At 41.9% G+C, this 18,100-nt stretch overlaps 1 protein-coding gene across 7 annotated transcripts in view; it reads right to left on the reverse strand.

Annotated features, from left to right (window-relative positions):
* Window positions 1–1,033: 1,033 nt before the first annotated feature.
* Window positions 1,034–18,100, reverse strand: part of CFAP20DC (CFAP20 domain containing) — a 201,382-nt gene continuing 184,315 nt past the window's right edge. For 6 of the 7 annotated variants that reach the window (XM_037019232.2, XM_037019235.2, XM_037019233.2 and 3 more), the window contains 2 exons: window positions 13,949–14,043; window positions 1,034–1,592 (listed from right to left, as the gene is read on the reverse strand). In XM_037019232.2, coding sequence (XP_036875127.2) covers window positions 1,480–1,592; window positions 13,949–14,043 — 208 coding nt within the window. In that variant the 3' untranslated portion in view covers window positions 1,034–1,479. The remainder of the gene's footprint in view (window positions 1,593–13,948; window positions 14,044–18,100) is intronic. The other variant, XM_037019236.2, reaches the window with a different exon arrangement.

Consider the following 18,100-nt stretch of genomic DNA (forward strand, 5'->3'; position numbering starts at 1 on the left):
CCCTTCATCCTTAGGTATTTTAGCTCATGATGTTTCATTGTCTGTTAGATGTCTTAACTAGTACAGACTTCTAATTGACTCACCAATTTGTGTGGATGGTCCTAAAACTGACTAAAACAAGAATAAATCTTTCCCAAGTCCTGTTTCAGTCTTCAAGATTATAATCAAGAGAACCCAACTATTTTCTCACTCACTGTGCTTTCTGAAGCCCTAGTTATTTATTTGCATTTTTTAACTATGAAGATCTCGGAGAAAAATTTATAACAAAGGTATACTTTGTGAACAATAGGATTAAAAGCATATCAAACAGAAACATGGGCCAAAATAATGTATGATGCTTTGAACAGGAGCCCAGATCTACTTCTGGAAAAAGAACTCTTATTTCCTCTGTCAAGCAACATTAAATGAAATTATAGTACTGCCATTAAATCCAACTGTACACCAATAATTTTTCATTTCCAATGGTAGTCTTCTTTATTAAAAAATCTTTATTAAATAACAAAATATGTCAGATAATGTAATAAGTACTTCCTTGGGCTCAATATTAATATACTTGGCACATAATTCAAGGCCAGCTACTTGAGCTCAGGAAGCATGATTTTTTCCCTTGTGATGCAGTGAGCAGGGTCACAGAGACCTAACCTTGAAGACGAAAGGAAGCTCCTCCATTTCTTCTGGCCCAAGTCACAGAAGTGGTGAGGTATATGAGGTGTTCAAATGGGTGACTCTTGTTAAATCTGGATCCATGGAGCTAGATTTGTATCATCTTATTAGAATTCAGAGCTAATTGGGTAAAAAAAAAACAAAGCAAAGCACAGTACCAAGCAGTGTAAGTGATTAACAACAGTGCTGTGATCTATGGAAAACTGTGGAAGAACTACAATGAAATGAACATAGTGGGACCAGGGCCAATAACACAGGATCATGAAGTCTGACCAGCTAGCTCGGTGTTTCCTTTTCTAAGAGCCTGTATCATCTTGGAATATTCTGGTAAAGAACGAGGGGTAAGCAAAAGGGAGCAGTTGAAAAGGTATTCTGATCATCATGCTTTATTTTTAATACAGATAGGTAATAAAATAAAAGGTACCCAGGTATCTTTTAAACAAGAATACATTTTCTGTATGTCAAGCCATCATTTACAGATTAACACTGCAAAAATTGATTAACTCTTAATTTGTGTACATAAGATTATATGAAACAAACAAAATTATAAGCAGGATGAAAACCAACAAATATGAACCAATTCAAAGTCCCAAACTGTTGTCTATTAATTCCTTCACAGCTCAAAAAAATTACATGCATCTACAAAAAGAATGTAGGTATTCTTAACGTTGAACATTACATACAAAGTAACTTCATGTCTCTTGGTTACTTTGGAGTCCTCGGGCCTGCCCGACACATACTGTGGTGCCATTTAACGGAGTCAGAAGCGCTATCCTGCTCCGCCTGGGGTGGCCACTCTTTGTCCTGGAAGAGGGATTACACCAGCTCGTAATATTTCCCTGTCTGGGGATCAAAGTAACAGTTCAGACACGGGTCGTACAGCAGAGTCAGCACCTCCTCGTCCTCTTCCCCACTCAGGTCCTCTTCACCTGTGGGAAGGGGAACCACAGACATGTTAGCTGCCTGCCTAGCCCACCATTCCTAAACTGCATCGGCAGGAGAGCAAGGAAGCAGGAATCACGATCCCTCCTGGGAGACGCTCCTCATGCAGGCAGAACAGCAGTGCCGGAGTGGAGGCACCGTGACGTGACCACTCTGGGTGTGCAGCGTGAGGCAGAGAAGCAGCAGTGACTGCAGGGCCAGCTTCACTAGGAAGGCTAAGAAAGACAGTGTGTGGAGAAGTGACAGGGAGGGGGATGAAGAAAGGGCCAAGGGATGAAACGGTTGTGCTAGTTAGGATTAGGGAAACTTGAACGGGATTCAAAACTTGATGTCACAGTTCTAGACTTCTTCCTGGGTCAGAGCTGTACGTATGCAGAACAGGGCAATTAAATGATGAAGAACTCAACCCCCATCCTAAAAAGGCTACCAGATAAACGTGAATTAAAATAATGTTGTTTAGATATATAAGATGCACAAAGCATAGAACACATATGGAGAACGCAATGTCTGGTGATCTGTAATCTTATCAGTGGTAGGAAGGTTGGTCAAGTTTGCTGGGAAAATGAACATGGCTTGATGTTTGTTTCTTGTGACAGCCCTTTAGACGGTTTGGATGAAGAGAACTCCTGCCGCCTGAGTTATTAGCAAGGTTTGGTTGATTCCCAACAAACGGCATGGAATGAATAACACATGTTTTACTGAGATGTTTCCTGAGCACTTGGTACATGCCCAGTATTGTGCTAGGTCCTGGGGCACCTGACATCACCACCAGCAAGTCTTCTGAGTGGATTTCAGGAGAAATCCATGGATCAGAGGGTCCTGGAAGGGCTAGACGTCCCTGAGCTGGTGAACATCAGAGTAGGCTTAGGGAGGACGGGTGACCAGACAGCGCTCCTCTTTCTTCCTTAGAACGGGCTACTTAGGACCAAAGCAAACCACATCTCAGGCTGTGAGCTTACCAGCGTCAGTTGCAGAAGGGCTTGGGTGGTGGGCTGGGGATAGGGCTGGCATGTCATAGTGGCTCAGTCAATATTGAGGGCTTTGTAAGAGTGAATAAATGATTGTGAAACAAAGCCTGTGATCTCAGTGTCCTGCCCAGAGTAAGGGAAGGTGGTGGTGGTGGTGGTGCTGGGACTCCGTCTTACCCAGCCAGTCAGACTATGCTGGTGAATGAACAGTGGCAGGTCAGTGGCAAACGAGGTGAGTCCTAGCAGACGGGGCCAAGATGGTGGAGCTGGGGTTTGCAACACAGCCATTCCCCTGCGTATCCTTCTCTAACCATCCAAAGACATTCAACATGCTCCTTCCCTGCATCAGGACTGAGCCAGATGTTGGGACGTGATGATATAAGTAACAGGTCCTGTTGTCAAGGTGTGCACTGTGAGGCAGGCAAAACAGGAAATCAGCCGACTCCTCTGAGCCATACGCAGTGCTAGCAGTCCTTAGGAAGCAGAGCCTAGGAGGAATGATCACGTCTACCTTGCTTACAAATACCCTCAATGGTTTAGACAGCACTTCCTCATGCAGCGGCCTATCCGACCCTCCTGACCCTGTTTAATAGGCAGGAATCACTGCGCACATCGTACAGACGAGGGAACCAGGTCAAACAGGTCATCTGAAGCCTCTTGGTGCGTCAGAAAAGGAGTCCAGTAAGGTGGGTTCCAGATTCTCAGTTCAGTGCTCTTTCTATCATATCGACTCAAGGCTTTTTGTTAAGAAGGTGGTGTAACATATTCATTTGAGAGCTATTATATCATGGGAATGTAAACATGGAAAAGAATAAAAAATTGTAAAGGTGTATTATATTTTTAAAAAGTCAGATTTGGAAGCAAAAAAAAATTGATTTCTCATATTTCAAAAATAACTGGCAAAGGTAAAAGAGTCCATGTGGGAGGCAGAAGCAAACAGATCAAGGAGCCCAAAGGAACTGGCCTATTGGCCCCCAAAGACAGAAAGCTTAATGGAGGCGACAGCAACCCTCGGGCTTCAAGTGGTGAGTGAGCCAGGTTAAGATTCTGCAGAGTTACGAGGGGCCAGCTCCAGGTTCAGCACAAGCAAGAATATTCTGATGATTAGAGCCGCCCAGGAAATGGAACATGGGCTCTGTGGAGGGTACGGCAGGGATCCCGGCAAGATTTTGTACATAAACCCTGCACAGGAGAGGGGCCAGATCCAGTGATCCCCGCAGTGCCTCCGATGACTTTCTGTGACTCGTGGCTGCAGTGGCTTATGTTCTTGAAGAATGACAGGACTTTCTTTGCTAATGGCCATGTTAGCAGTGGAAGCTGGCCCGAACATCCGCCATGGTTTCTAATTAAGAACAGAGCTCAGGGAAGGCAGCTTGCCTTTCCTTTATTTTCTATTGTGACCTCAAGAGTGAACTCCAGGGTCCTGCGTCTACCCTCCCCTCCTCTAAGTAGGAGCGGCTGAGAATGCCTTCCAAGTGGCTGCTTCCTATGGAAGATGACCCCCTTTAGGTCACTTCTGCTCATCAAAAGAGAGTGTGCACGTCCTTTATTTCAGATATTCAATCCATCATCCCTGTCATATTTGGGCTACTTCAGAGAACAGAACAAGTAATTACTGTGTGCCTGCTATGTGACTGAACGGTCTCAATGTGGATGTGACATACGCATGCAAAACAAAGCAGCTACTAAAGATTAATGAGGAGTTAAACTGGGAGTTGCAACTGCCGAGTGCTATGAGTGTCCTTGGGCTCTGGAATCCAACACACTTGGTGACGGATTGGAGCTCTGCCGTTTACTGCTGGAATGACCTTAGGCTGGTTACAGGCGATTTCACCTCGCTGACATTTGTTTCCTCATTTATAAAATGGGAATCACAGTGTCTATTTCATAGGGTTTTGTGGAAGACTAAAAAAATGGACACTAGATAATCTACATAGCCTGGTGCACATGGTAGTTGTTCAATAAATGATCGTTACTATTACGATCAAGGATAATAACAATAACAAAATAAATCATAAGCTATAAGGTCATAACTTTTTTAGTAGCTCAGAACAGGCACACTGATAAAGCTTAGAGTTAAGAAAAGGCTTCACAGAGATTTAGGCAATGGAGTCAGACAGAGCTGGGTCCAAATCTCATTGCTACCGCTTCACAGCTGTGGGACATTGGGAAAAATTCACCATTCGGAGCCTGTTTCCTCATGAGTAAAGTAAGGACAGTAATAGTACCTATGAGAACTAAATAAGATACCACTCAGTGACACTCAGCGCACACACAGTGAGTACTCAATAAATGCTAGAATCATCGTCATGGAAAATGTAAGATAATCTGAGTTAGGCATGAGAGGGGCATTCATTTATACTTCATTTCCTACCCCAAAACTGCATCTGTTTGGTCTGTCACTACCAAAAGAAAAAAAAATAGAATAGTGGATCTGAATGGAATACAAAGCCCCAACTAGTTTTATAAAGAACATTATGATGAATTCATCTTTAAATTAAAACAGCTCTTAAAATAAAAATCATGTATTTTTCAAAAAGTAAAACTAAGTTTTCCACCAGGTGTAATGTTAAAACCACATATCATTGAGGTAAATGGTTATGGGCCAACATATCTCAGGGACCTCCCATCTGGTATCTTTGTTTTTACTCCAATACATTGGCACATAAGAACTATATGCTATATAATTGTTTAGTGTATCTTTTATATATGGGGCTTTTTAAAAAGATAAAATTTTAAGGTGGTGCTATTAAATTAGAAAACTCAATACATTTTAGAACCACTTTGGAATCTTTCAAGATGAAAATAGCCCTTTGGGCCATGGGTCTGTCACCCAACTGCAAAGGGATTGAGGCTTTGCTACGTAATGCACACAATTCATTAGCAGAGGCTTTGCTACGTAATGCACACAAACTGAAGAGTAGCTGTTATATAAAAGCATTCGTTCCAATACATATCACTATAGAATTGGAGCCTCATGCATTATAAACGTGGGACGAAGGCAGGTTTTGCAGTTTTTAGTACTAAGGCTTTAAATGGATGAATTTAAAAACCCTACCAACAATGACATTTGTACAAAAATTGGGTGACATTATGTATAATTTTACATTGAAATAAATGCTTTAAATTTGCATAAAAGGTTTTGTTTTCACTATAACTTGATTTTCAAAGCCTCCAACTTACATCATTTAAGCCGTGGTAATCCCTATGTAATGAAATTATAATATCATTAAGCAATTACCACTACGATGTCAAGCAATGGGAAATGTTTTGAAAGGTAATTATTGTGCATGGGTATGGGGTAATTTTCAATTATATTCTTGGATAGTGCCGAATTTGTTTTTCCCCCAAATGCTAAATTGCTCTATTTAAAGACTGGTGCTACAGAAACTCTGAGAGGACAAATTAACCAATAAAAACATTCACTACCACCAGACTAAGAGCATCTGGACAGGGGTCTAAATTACATTTTTACTCTTCCCCACATAATAAAGTCATTTCTAGTGAAATAAAATTGCCTTTCAGATAATAATCTATTTACAAACTTACAGCGTCATCCACTTTGAAATTGGTTAAGAGCAATAACAGAAGAAAATCCAATGAAGCCAGACCAAATGCGGCAGTATTAGCTGCCCTCCCCTGGGTTAGATCGGCTGGGCGAATTAATCCCTCCAGTTCGCCTTTTGAAAGTCGATTAATGTAAGTGCTTAATTATCTATATTTAATGCTAAGTTTTCAAGCTTGAAAACAAATGATGTGGCACCAGTTTATCAGATTTAAATTCTCTGAATCAAGACACTGTACTTGATTTTCGATTTTCTGACGCTGCCATCTATAATCTTTTTAAAAAGTTAATGCATTTTCTCTTATAGATCTTGAGACCTGACTGACTGTATTTTTATGTGCATACTAAAACACTATTGTTTAAAGAATTCAATGCTGAGGGATCACCGCTGGAGCAGTGAGTTCTTAGGATCAATAAAGATGACATTTCAGGTGAGGTTCTGCTGAGTGTCACGTGCCTGCAAACTCTTGCACCAGTTTATCTGGTTTCAGCAAACATGTGCCCTCAAATGAGAGGAAAAATAAATGACCAACAATGGGATAAAAAGACTTTCTACTATTGAAAAGCTCTATTATATTTTGGAAGGCAAATAACATGTCATGGTAATAGTTCAAGTTTCATTTGGGAAATCAGTACATCACTCCTTTTGTAAAAACTGGTGGCTATATTTTACTTGGATAATGCCATTTAAAGCAACATGTTGAAGGATTTGGGTGACTAACTAGGAATTACTACTACCTTTTCATTCTTTCCAGGTAGTCTTTACTTATAAATGTGCAGTGATTCAAGTGTGTGCTTGTATATCAAATCATCATGTTGTGTAACTTACGCTTCCACAACGTTATATGTCAATTACACCTCAAACCACCCCGCTTCCCCCCGACCACACACAAAAGTTGGCTTGTAAATGTGTGGCTAAAAGTGAAAGCATCTGCTTCACATGGAGGATGGTCCCTAGCCAGCCTGCTGAGCTCTGAAGCCTACGGAGCCCTTGGGGTCTCAGCGGCCTGATCTCAGGCCAGGAGGCAACAGTGCAGCCAGTGAAGCCGCATCCCAGTTCCAGCCAGGGAACTGGGACCACATCCTGGGCCCCTTCCGGGTGCGTTCGGGGAAAAAGTAGGTGGGGAAGTTCTGGAAGGAGGGAGCCCTAGACACCAGCGATGTGTTTACTTCTCTATGGGAGGCTTCATTTCTGGTACCCTTGCAAAGAGGGCATCTCTTTATATTAGTGAGAACGTTGCCGCCCGCCCCCACCCCAACCCCAATCACTTCATGGCAGGGAGACCCCTTCAGTGCTCACCGGCACTGACGCCACCACAAGGGACAACAGCTACTGGCCCCAAGTTAATGGGAGAAAAAGGCAGCTACATGCCCCACAGGGGAAGGCAGGGTCCTCCAGATTCAAGAGTATCATCAATATTAATGAATTGTTTCAAAAGCTGAGAGTTGAGGTGGGGGTGCTATCGGTCTGAAGAGTACTATTGCTGGATCTCCATTTGGTCATTGATCCATTGATTATTTAGGAGCGTGTTGTTAAGCCTCCATGTGTTTGTGAGCCTTTTTGCTTTCTTTGTACAATTTATTTCTAGTTTTATGCCTTTGTGGTCTGAAAAGCTGGTTGGTAGGATTTCAATCTTTTGGAATTTACTGAGGCTCTTTTTGTGGCCCAGTATGTGGTCTATTCTGGAGAATGTTCCATGTGCACTTGAGAAGAATGTGTATCCTGTTGCTTTTGGATGTAGAGTTCTGTAGATGTCTATTAGGTTCTTCTGTTCTAGTGTGTTGTTCAGTGCCTCTGTGTCCTTACTTATTTTCTGTCTGGTGGATCTGTCCTTTGGAGTGAGTGGTGTGTTGAAGTCTCCCAAAATGAATGCATTGCCTTCTATTTCCTCCTTTAATTCTGTTAGTATTTGTTTCACATATGTTGGTGCTCCTGTATTGGGTGCATATATATTTATAATGGTTATATCCTCTTGTTGGACTGAGCCCTTTATCATTATGTAATGTCCTTGTTTATCTTTTGTTACTTTTTTATTTTGAAGTCTATTTTGTCTGATACTAGTATTGCAACACCTGCTTTTTCTCTCTGTTGTTTGCTAGAAATATCTTTTTCCTTCCCCTGACTTTTAGTTTGTGCATGTCTTTGGGTTTGAGGTGAGTCTCTTGTAAGCAGCATATGGATGGGTCTTGCTTTTTTATCCATTCTATTACTCTGTGTCTTTTGATTGGTGCATTCAGTCCATTTACATTTAGGGTGATTATTGAAAGGTATGTACTTATTGCCATTGCAGGATTTAAGTTTGTGGTTACCAAAGGTTCAAGGTTAGCTTCTTTACTATCTTACTGTCTAACTTAACTCGCTTATTGAGCTATTATAAACATGGTCTGATGATTCTTTATTTCTCTCCCTTCTTATTCCTCCTCCTCCCTTCTTCATATGTTGGGTGTTTTGTTCTGTGCTGTTTTTAGGAGTGCTCCCATCTAGAGCAGTCCCTGTAAGATGCCCTGTAGAGGTGGTTTGTGGGAGGCAAATTCCCTCAACTTTTGCTTGTCTGGGAATTGTTTAATCCCTCCTTCATATTTAGATGATATTCGTGCTGGATACAGTAGTCTTGGTTTGAGGCCCTTCTGTTTCATTGCATTAAGTATATCATGCTATTCTCTTCTGGCCTGTAAGGTTTCTGTTGAGAAGTCTGATGATGGCCTGATGGGTTTTCCTTTGTAGGTGACCTTTTCTTTCTCTCTGGCTGCCTTTAATACTTTGTCCTTGTCTTTGATTTTTGCCATTTTAATTATTATGTGTCTTGTTGTTGCCCTCCTTGGATCCCTTGTCATGGGAGTTCTGTGTACCTCTGTGGTCTGTGAGGCCATTTCCTCCCCTAGTTTGGGGAAGTTTTCAGCAATTATTTCTTCAAAGACATTTTCTATCCCTTTTTCTCTCTCTCTTCTTCTGGTACCCCTATAATGTGCATATTGTTCCATTTGATTGGTCACACAGTTCTCTTAAAATTCTTTCATTCCTGGAGATCCTTTTATCTCTCTCTGCATCAGCTTCTCTGCATTCGTGTTCTCTGTTTTCTAGTCCATTAATGGTCTCTTGCATCTCGTCCATTCTGTTTTGAAGTCCTTCCAGAGCTTGTTTTATTTCTGTATTCTCCCTCCTTAGTTCTTGCATATTTCTGTGCAAGTCCATCAGCATGGTTATGACTTTTGTTTTGAATTCTTTTTCAGGAAGACTGGTTAAATCTATCTCCCCAGGTTTCTTCTCAGGGGAAGATGTGGGAGATGTTGAAGCTGTCTGGGTTAGTCTTGTCTGGATCAAATTTTTTTGCCTTTTCATGTTGATAGGTGCAATGGTGAGCTATTGACTAATCTGTTGGCTGGGAGAGTGAAACTTTCCACTTGCTCCTGGCCTTTCTTTACTGGGACAACTGCGACCCCTAGTGGCTTGTGTTGGGCAATTGTGTGTAGACTGGTTCTCTGTATCTTGCACGGCCGGTATGGAGGAAGCTCCCTTGCTCTGGGCGTGACCACCCTCAGGCTGCTGCACTGCTATGGCGGGGCCCGGGAGGGGTAATGGACGGTGGGCTGTTTGGCTGTTTACCTCCGTGAGGGGTCTGTGAGCTGTTGCCCAGGGGGTAAGTGCACCTAGGGTTCCCTGGAATTTCCAGCTGCTGGACTGTGACCCAGGATGCTTCCGTCCAGCCATGGGGTCCCTGTCCTTTTAAGACTTTGAAAAAGCACTCACTTTTCTTTGTCACAGAGGCGCCGGCTTTGGAACCCGCTCAAAGGTCTTACTGTCCTGTTTCCCTAGTTTCCAGCACCCCACGTGTGTCTGCACTCTGGTGTGGATGGCTGGGGCTGGGTGTTCAGCAGTCCTGGGCTCCCCCTCCCTCCCCGCTCCGACTCCTCTCCTCCCGCCAGGAGCTGGGGTATGGGGTGCTCGGGTCCCGCTGGGCTGCGGCTTGTATCTTACCCCTTTCACCAGGCGCTGGGCTCTTGCACGTGTGGATGTAGTCTGGCTGTTGTCCTGTGTATTCTGGTCTCTCTTTTAGGATTAGTTGTATTTGTTGTATTTTCAAAAATATATATGTTTTTGGGAGAAGATTCCCACTGTCCTACTCATGCCGCCATCTTTCCAATCTTTCTAGGTTTACATTTTTAAATAGCTTAAATTTACTGAGGGAATGTATCAAAAAACAGTTAAGTGTTACTACATAAGTTTATATTAATGGGTCTACTCTTCTGCCCCCAATGCCATTTCTGCCTGACATGCAGCTCACTCCAGTATGACCCTCAGTGGAAGAATGAAGTCAAATAGACACAAACTAAATCTTGCATCAACTACTAAAATAAGCATTAAAATAATGTAGGGTGGAAAAGTTACCTATGTCAGTATCAAGAGTAAAAAGGCTTCCTTTTCCCCAGCTTTAAAAAATGTCCCCATCTACTGCTCGCCCTGCAATTTCTTGCTCCCTCCAGGGACATGCAGAACTAGTAGCTGGTTTCTGTGGTGGCCAGGCCAGCTAGTGTCTGGACTCCACTGACCGCCCTGGGCCCCAGAGAACACAGGGTTTTTCCCTCATCCTCTACTGCAGGCATCACCAGCACTAAAATGCTGGCATTTTGTTTTTGAGGGTAACATGTGCACCTACCTTTGTATGGCCTAGGGCAAGTTTCCCAGGATTCCGTACTGGTTAAGCCATCTCCCTGCCATTAAAGTGCAGTTAAGCCTATAGCTGCGCAGATGTTTCTTGGCCTCTCCATCTCTGATGGAGACGGGGTCAGCAGGTCACTTCCCTGCTCTGTGTCCCAGTGTCCGTGTGTACAATGGGTGATAACAGAACCTCCGTGACAGTAGGCTATATGAGAATTAAAGTGCACATGTAGGCCTGGGTCACAGGATGATGAAATAAATGTTAGCTATGACTATTTTTATCCTAGAAATCTGAAGGTGGAGGCCCTCTTTCCCTGTGAACCAGCTTTTAAGGCCACCTTTACACTCCCATTCCATGGTTGTGCAGAAAGGCACCAATGAAGAGGCTTGGCTCCTAACCAGCTTGGGCTCTGACTAGGCACTTGACCTTGGGCAAGGTCAAATTGAGAGGGTTGGACTACATTGTTTTTAACTGATTCATCAGACCCCCCCAGGGCAGGGTACTGAGACCCTAATTCCCCCTTTAGCTAGAGCAGTTCTGCTTTTATCTTTTATATATGGGGCTCTGTCTTCCTTCCAATGAGAATTTAGAGTATCTAACATACTTAGAAACTGCATAAGGTTCTAGGGAACCAGCAGTGAGCAAACTGATAGAGTCTCTGTTCTTAAAAACTCACAGGTTACTTAGGAAAAAGGACAACAAATAAGTAAACAAATCACTAATTACAAGGCTGCAAAGAAAATGCACAAGGTGAAGTGAGAGACACTGACCTACCTGGACAAGATCAGCCAGAAAGGCCTCTAAGAAGCGAGGCTACATGCAAACACCCAAGCCTGGCAGCTTGCAATCCAGGGATTCTGTCCTTTAGTCAGCTGCTCACTCCCTTGGCCTTGACCTAGATCTGGTCAGCACAGTAACTGTGCCCCTCGGCCATTCACTCCCTCAGAGGAAACATGGCCTCTTGTTATTACTGACAAGCATGGGTAGGAGAGAGAGGCAGGTCCAGGGCTGAAGCAGGTGACAGGGCTGGGGGAGGAGTCCTGCTTTTATTTATTATTTTCTTTAAAAACTTAGTTACTTAGCCCTTGAGATGTGTTAATTTCTTTTTCCTACACATCAGGTAATCACAATAGAAAATCAATTTTTCAACTCTTGGTTTAATATATTTTATTTTTTGAGCAGGTAATCTATTTACTTGATTCAATACCAAAAATGCATAAAAACAGTAGTTGGTCTCTGAGGCCAGGCTGCTTGGACTCAGGTCCCACCAGTTCAGCCCATGACTAGTTGTGTGACCTTGCATAACTTATTCAAGAACTTTGTGCCTCTGTTCCTTTGGCTGTAAAAACAGCAACTACACACACAGAAACGGTACTTGCTCTTGGTGCTGCTGTGAAGGTGAGAAGTAACACCTTAGCACAGGGCCTGGCACATGGTAAATGCTAAACGAAGGTCGTATGCAGCAGAAACCCAGGAAGAGTCCCAGGCTTCCCAGAACCAGCCTCCCTCTCGTTCTGACGATATAAACTGGATACCTGAACCCAGTATTTTTCTTTGGCAGACATTTTATAGAACTGTATTTTAGTACATTGGTAAGTTTGGACTATGCTGCTGTCTAAAACTAAGCCAGTAATATGTAAAGATTAACCAAGTAGGAAACACTAGTTTTTAATGATCTTTAGCTACAAACCAACAGAGTGGACCAGAAGAGGGAAAAGGGGCGGATAAAAATGCAGGGTGACAGGCGAAGGGGCACCAGGTCTGATTAACACTGGCCAGAGCATTTCCACAATCCTCTGAATTTAATTTGTTAATTTGCCCTTAATGGAAGTTCTGTTTACCTTCAGCATAACTGAGCTCCTGTGTCAAAACACCACTTTGTGATGGCGACTTTAAAGCATCCTTTCAGCCACTTCTCACTAACATATATATCTTGGGCGCCTTTGCTCAAGGACCATGCTCTTGGTTCCAGTGGCTTATTTAGGACGCTTAACATAACAGATTATTTGTTCCCTCACAGCAAGGTCTCCTCCTGACAGCCAAGACTCTATTTTTCTGTCATAAGTAATTATAAATGTACACCTTTAAAAAGATTCCCAATTTGAGGGGCATAATCTATTCCACATAGTAAATCACAGAGACATCTCCATCCCCTGGGCAGCCCAAATGTACAACTCAGATGTATGAGCTTTCACTCTGAATTCTCCACACCTGAAGAAAAATGGGATGCTCCACTTTCTCCCTGGGGCAGTTAGGGTAAAACAAAAAAAAGTGAGCTGGCACCTTTGTTGGAGCAATTTATATCAGTTCTATTTCTTTTTTAACTTCACACGTAGTGCTTCCGTCTTCAAAATCCAGCTCAGAAAACTGTCTCCGGGAGCCCCACGCAGAGGTGATTTGTCACTGCCCCTCCCATCTCAACCCTGTTTCCATCAGAGATTCCTCTGGGTTCCTCCTCTGCACTCCTGACCGTCATGTTCCCTGCTCACAACCAGAAGCCCATGGTTCATCTTTATGACTCACCAACAAAAGGAATCATGGGAAATCTTTCATCCTGCTTCCTTCCAATTTTTCTTTTCCTAACGTGACTTATTGTAGCTGTGTGTCAGCTGTTGCTTTAATGAAAAGGCTGTATCTCTGTATTAATGAACACACGTATCAGTGATGTGGGAGTATTGAGTCTTCTTTATAGTAAAAAGAACAGCTAGTATTTGGTAGGCACTATTCTAAGTGCTTTGTATATAGTATGTCTCATTCAATCATCACAAAAAACTGTCAGTTGATCACTATCGTTAGTCTTACTTCACAAGTGTGGTAATCAAAATTCATAAAGGTCACACAGCAGGAACTGGAACAGAGCTAGAATTCAGATGAAGGTCAGTTTGACACCAAAGCCATGCTCTTATATTCTGAAGTGCATTTTGCCCTGAAATTAGTCCTTAGAAGAACAAGGACAATTTCTAACTCATATTCGTATTAGTTGCAAAGAACGTATCATCTTATAAAATGAGGCACAGGTTTCCTCATTTTGGGTGTGGGAGTCCATGTGATTAGCATTTAATAAAAACAGGGACATCTCAAAGTGACTGATTTTCTCTATTGATGGTTAATAATTTTTATTTTTTTATGCACAGTGTTTTTCATATTCCTACCTTGAGCACTCAAACTTCCAGAAGAATCTGGACGCTGCTCTGCTGACTGCTGACTGGGAGGAACAATAGGTGGGCTCAGCATATTTAACCAGTCCCTAAAAAGAGAAGAAGATGAACAACATGTCTGAAATTCCACATACAGATTTTACTTTTCCCCTGGATTTTTAATTCCCTGGGGCTTCCACAAAGAAACACTTTTCCTCCTTCATATTTCAGAACGACAGTATGTCCAGAAATTAATATTCAGTTTTGTAAATCAGTTTAATATAGAGTCAGTCACTTAACTAACTGGTTGTTCAATACATACATTAACTAAATAAAGATGACTGGTCCTCTTGCAGGTTTATTATTGCTATTACTAGATTGTAGTACAGTTCTTCTCATGGAAGAACAGTATTTCAGTAACTCAGAAGGAATGCATAGAGACAGAGCTCCGTATGTCCTTTGGGTAAGAAAACCTGACCGAGTCACATGTCACATGTCATGTAGGACAACATTCCACATGGTGGCTCCTAACAGAACTTGGTCTTGGACCTGTCAGAGACCAGCTGCAGTGGTGGGAGTCAGGATGCAGTAGTGACTCGGGGCTCTAGACAGTGGAGGGCAAAGAAAGGGAGAGCGAGGGGAGCTGGGCCCTGGGGGGCGCGGCACTTCAGCTCCCCAGGATGCCGGGCATCATCACTCAGAAGGCTCCTCTTCCATTCCGTGCCCTCTGCCTCCAAGTTCCAACCCACTTCCCGAGCTCTGTTCTCCCTCTTCTTTTCCAGTCTTCCTGCTCCCTCTAGAGACACCTGCATGGGTGTGATGTCCAGAGGGCAGAGGTCACTTTGCGTTCTGCTTCCAGCCCTTCTCATCTCTAAACTGGCTACCAAGCGTCAGGGGAAGGGTGCAGGCAGTGTGAAGGGTTTTCCAGCATGAACGCTATTTCTTACATGGATATTATCATCCTGTGAAAAACCAAGATGGGAACTATTCTGTCGAAATTAAACCAGTGAAGGACGGTAGAATGATTACAGGTCTACACAACAGAGGTTTTCCTTGTAAGCCATTCACTCCTGTATAATAAGTATTGTAATGTAAATGTACTTCCTAAATGTGCTTCCTACTGTCTTTATCTACAGTGGGAGACCAACCAGTGACTATGAGCAACTGCTCTTTAGGCCAATCCAACCCATGCTTTGGGAGGGAAGAACCTGGCCAAGTCACTTAACATTGTAAGCCTCATCTAAAAAACGAGGTAATAATAGTACCTCAGTTTTGTTTTAGGATTAAATGGAAAAAAATGGATGAAAAACATTTGGCATGGATCTGGGTATGGAGTTGTACTGAATAAATTTCAGCTATAACCACCATCACCTTCATTATCAATGAAGATCATAGTGTGGCTTTACCTACAATAATAAACCAAGTTGGGAACTGGATTCTGCTGGAATTTAACCAGTAAAGGATGGTAGAATGATTACAAGTCCACACAGTAGAGGTTTTCTTTGAAAGCCATTCACTCTTTCTGTATAAAAAGTATCGTAATGTAAAAACCACCCCATTCCTATTTGTTAGTGTTCTAAGAGACTTTCAGTCACTGCCCACCTTAGCTATCAGTAGATTACGGCTAGGGAAATAAGCAATATGAGCGTGCTGTGTAATTGAAATTCATAGCAACACATTAAGGACATCAGATGGAATTCGTCACAGACTTGCAAGCTAATAGGGCATTTTCTGATAAGCACCTTTTATTTAGTCCATTTAATTGTATCAGACAAAAAAATTCCTACATTACAGAAAATTACAAGGTCATATACAAATTGCCAGCCCAGTGGCCTCATCAATCACTCTGTAAGAGCAGGTGAAAAGTAATGTTATCGTGTGGCACTCCCAGGGACAGATGACAAACGCTACACAATGGCACTTGCAGCTCCTAACAGGGCCCGCGGACGTGGGGAAAACGTGGTTGGGGTCTGTTGCGTGAATGTGGTAGACATCCACTTCTCAGGCCGATGATTCATTAATGCCCTTCTATGGAGGGCACAGGGTTCTTCGTGATTTTTTTGTTGTTGCTTTAAAAAATTTTGAGATTTACAGCAAAGGTGCAAGAGAAAATAAGAACTCTTTTAGATCCTTTACCTAGATTCCCCAATTTAAACACTATCACATTTGCTTGCTATCATCTATCATTTTTAAAAATCTGTCAGTCGTTGTCATCTATCATCGTTTTTCTGTCTAAAAAGGGTTGGCAAACCATGGCCCAAGGGTAAAACCTGGCCCACTGCGTGTTTTTGTACAGCCTGCAAACCAAGAGTGGCTTCTGCATTTTTAAATGGTTGAAAAGATTAAAATAATGTTTCATGACACGTGATAATGGTATAAAATTCAAGTTTCAGTGACCATAAATAAACTTTTAATGGAATATAGCCACATTCACTTGCTTATGTACTGTCTATGGCTGCTTTTGTGTTACAATGATAGAGTTAAGTATTTGTTACCTAGCCCTTTAAAGGAACAGTTTGATGATCCTTGACCTATAACCCTGGGCTCATACTGATTTCTCCAATACTAATCAATACCACAGATTCATTCTCAACTTTCCATATTTGAAACTCCCTTCTAACTTCCATTATCTTCAATATGTTTACATATTTTCTGAACTATAGAACATGTCAAAAGTAGTTTCAAAATTGCTGAGCAAACAAAAGACAACAAAACAAACAAGAGAAAACCCCAAACCTATTTCTAGGGTTCTCTTTATTCTAGAGAGAATTTATGCACTCTTTTTATTCTACAGTAAAAATACTATGTTCAAAATTTACTTGGGTTAGTTCCCCCTGCCCCCACTCTCAGTGTGGGTGTATTATTCATTTGAAACATAGTTATCTGCTTCTGTTTGTATTATGTTTTAGTTTTTTCCCTCCATTCTGGTTGATTTTTATTACTTTTGTTGTTTGATATGTAAAACATTTAATAATTCAAGAGTCAAAACTACTTTTTTTTTTTGAAATACACAGGAAGTCATATTCAGGTAAGAATTACACTCTCCATCCCTTCCAGTCTGTTCCCACCCCCTCATCACTTCCATGCCAGCCCAGCCACCCCTCTCCAGGTCAGTTTTATTAGTTGTGGTATCTCCTTTCCATATCTCTTTTTGCAAAAAATAAGCAAATATTGTCTTGTTTTTTATTCCTCTTTTTTCTAATGCAAAAAGTAGCATACCACAATGACTCTTCTGTACTTCAACTTTTTCAAATTAAAGTATATCCTGCCAATCACTCATACCAGTTCACAGAGAGCTTCCTCATTCTTTTTTACACCTGTGGCATAATAATCTACCATGTGGACAGACTATCATTTATTTCACCAGTCTGCTATCTTTGGGCATGTCCGCATTATTTTGTGATTATTGCAATTAATGCTGCAGTGAATAACCTTGGGCTATCTATTTTTGTATTCTTAGAGATGTATCTTCCAGGTAAATTCCTAGAAGTGGGATTCCTGGAATGAATGGTAAATGCCTACTTGGTTGTGTTAGTTATTAACAAATCTTCTCCTCCCCAAGGCTTTCAGCCTTCTGTGATCTAACCAGCAGTGCATGGGAGTGCTGGCTTCTCTGCAGCCACAGCACAGGAACGGGCTGTCAAGCTTTTAATGCTTTCCCAGCCAGGATGAGGCGGTATCCCAAGAAGTTTTGATCTGCCATTGCTCTCATATGAGCCTTATGAGTGGCACTGACTGTCTCCTGATATGCATAAGGCCATATTTGTAATATATATGCATAAACCATGTGCATTTTATCTATGTCTGTGTTCTTTGTTCATGTCTTCTGCCCCTTCTTTTTTCAGGTTTTTGTCTCTTTTCCTTACTTTGTCATTTCTGTTTGCTTATGGTTTTATATAATTAAGAGATTTTGATCAAAGCAACTCATTTGTGTGGCTTTTTACAAAGTATTTACAAAGTACATTTTGAAAAAAAGGAACTATAAAATTAACTATAAACTATGGAAAATATTGGGCTAAACAAAGTCAAGCAGGACCTTTTCCTACAGGACATCTGAGAGCCTTTAACAAACTGAACCTCAGGAGAGGAGGAGAGAGTTTGTAGCACAACCACGTGACACATCTAAACTGTTACAGCCCTTGGAATGAGGCCACAGGGCATACCTTG

Source organism: Manis javanica, chromosome 3, assembly GCF_040802235.1.
Source record: "Manis javanica isolate MJ-LG chromosome 3, MJ_LKY, whole genome shotgun sequence".
In the NCBI taxonomy this organism is placed as follows: Eukaryota; Metazoa; Chordata; class Mammalia; order Pholidota; family Manidae; genus Manis; species Manis javanica.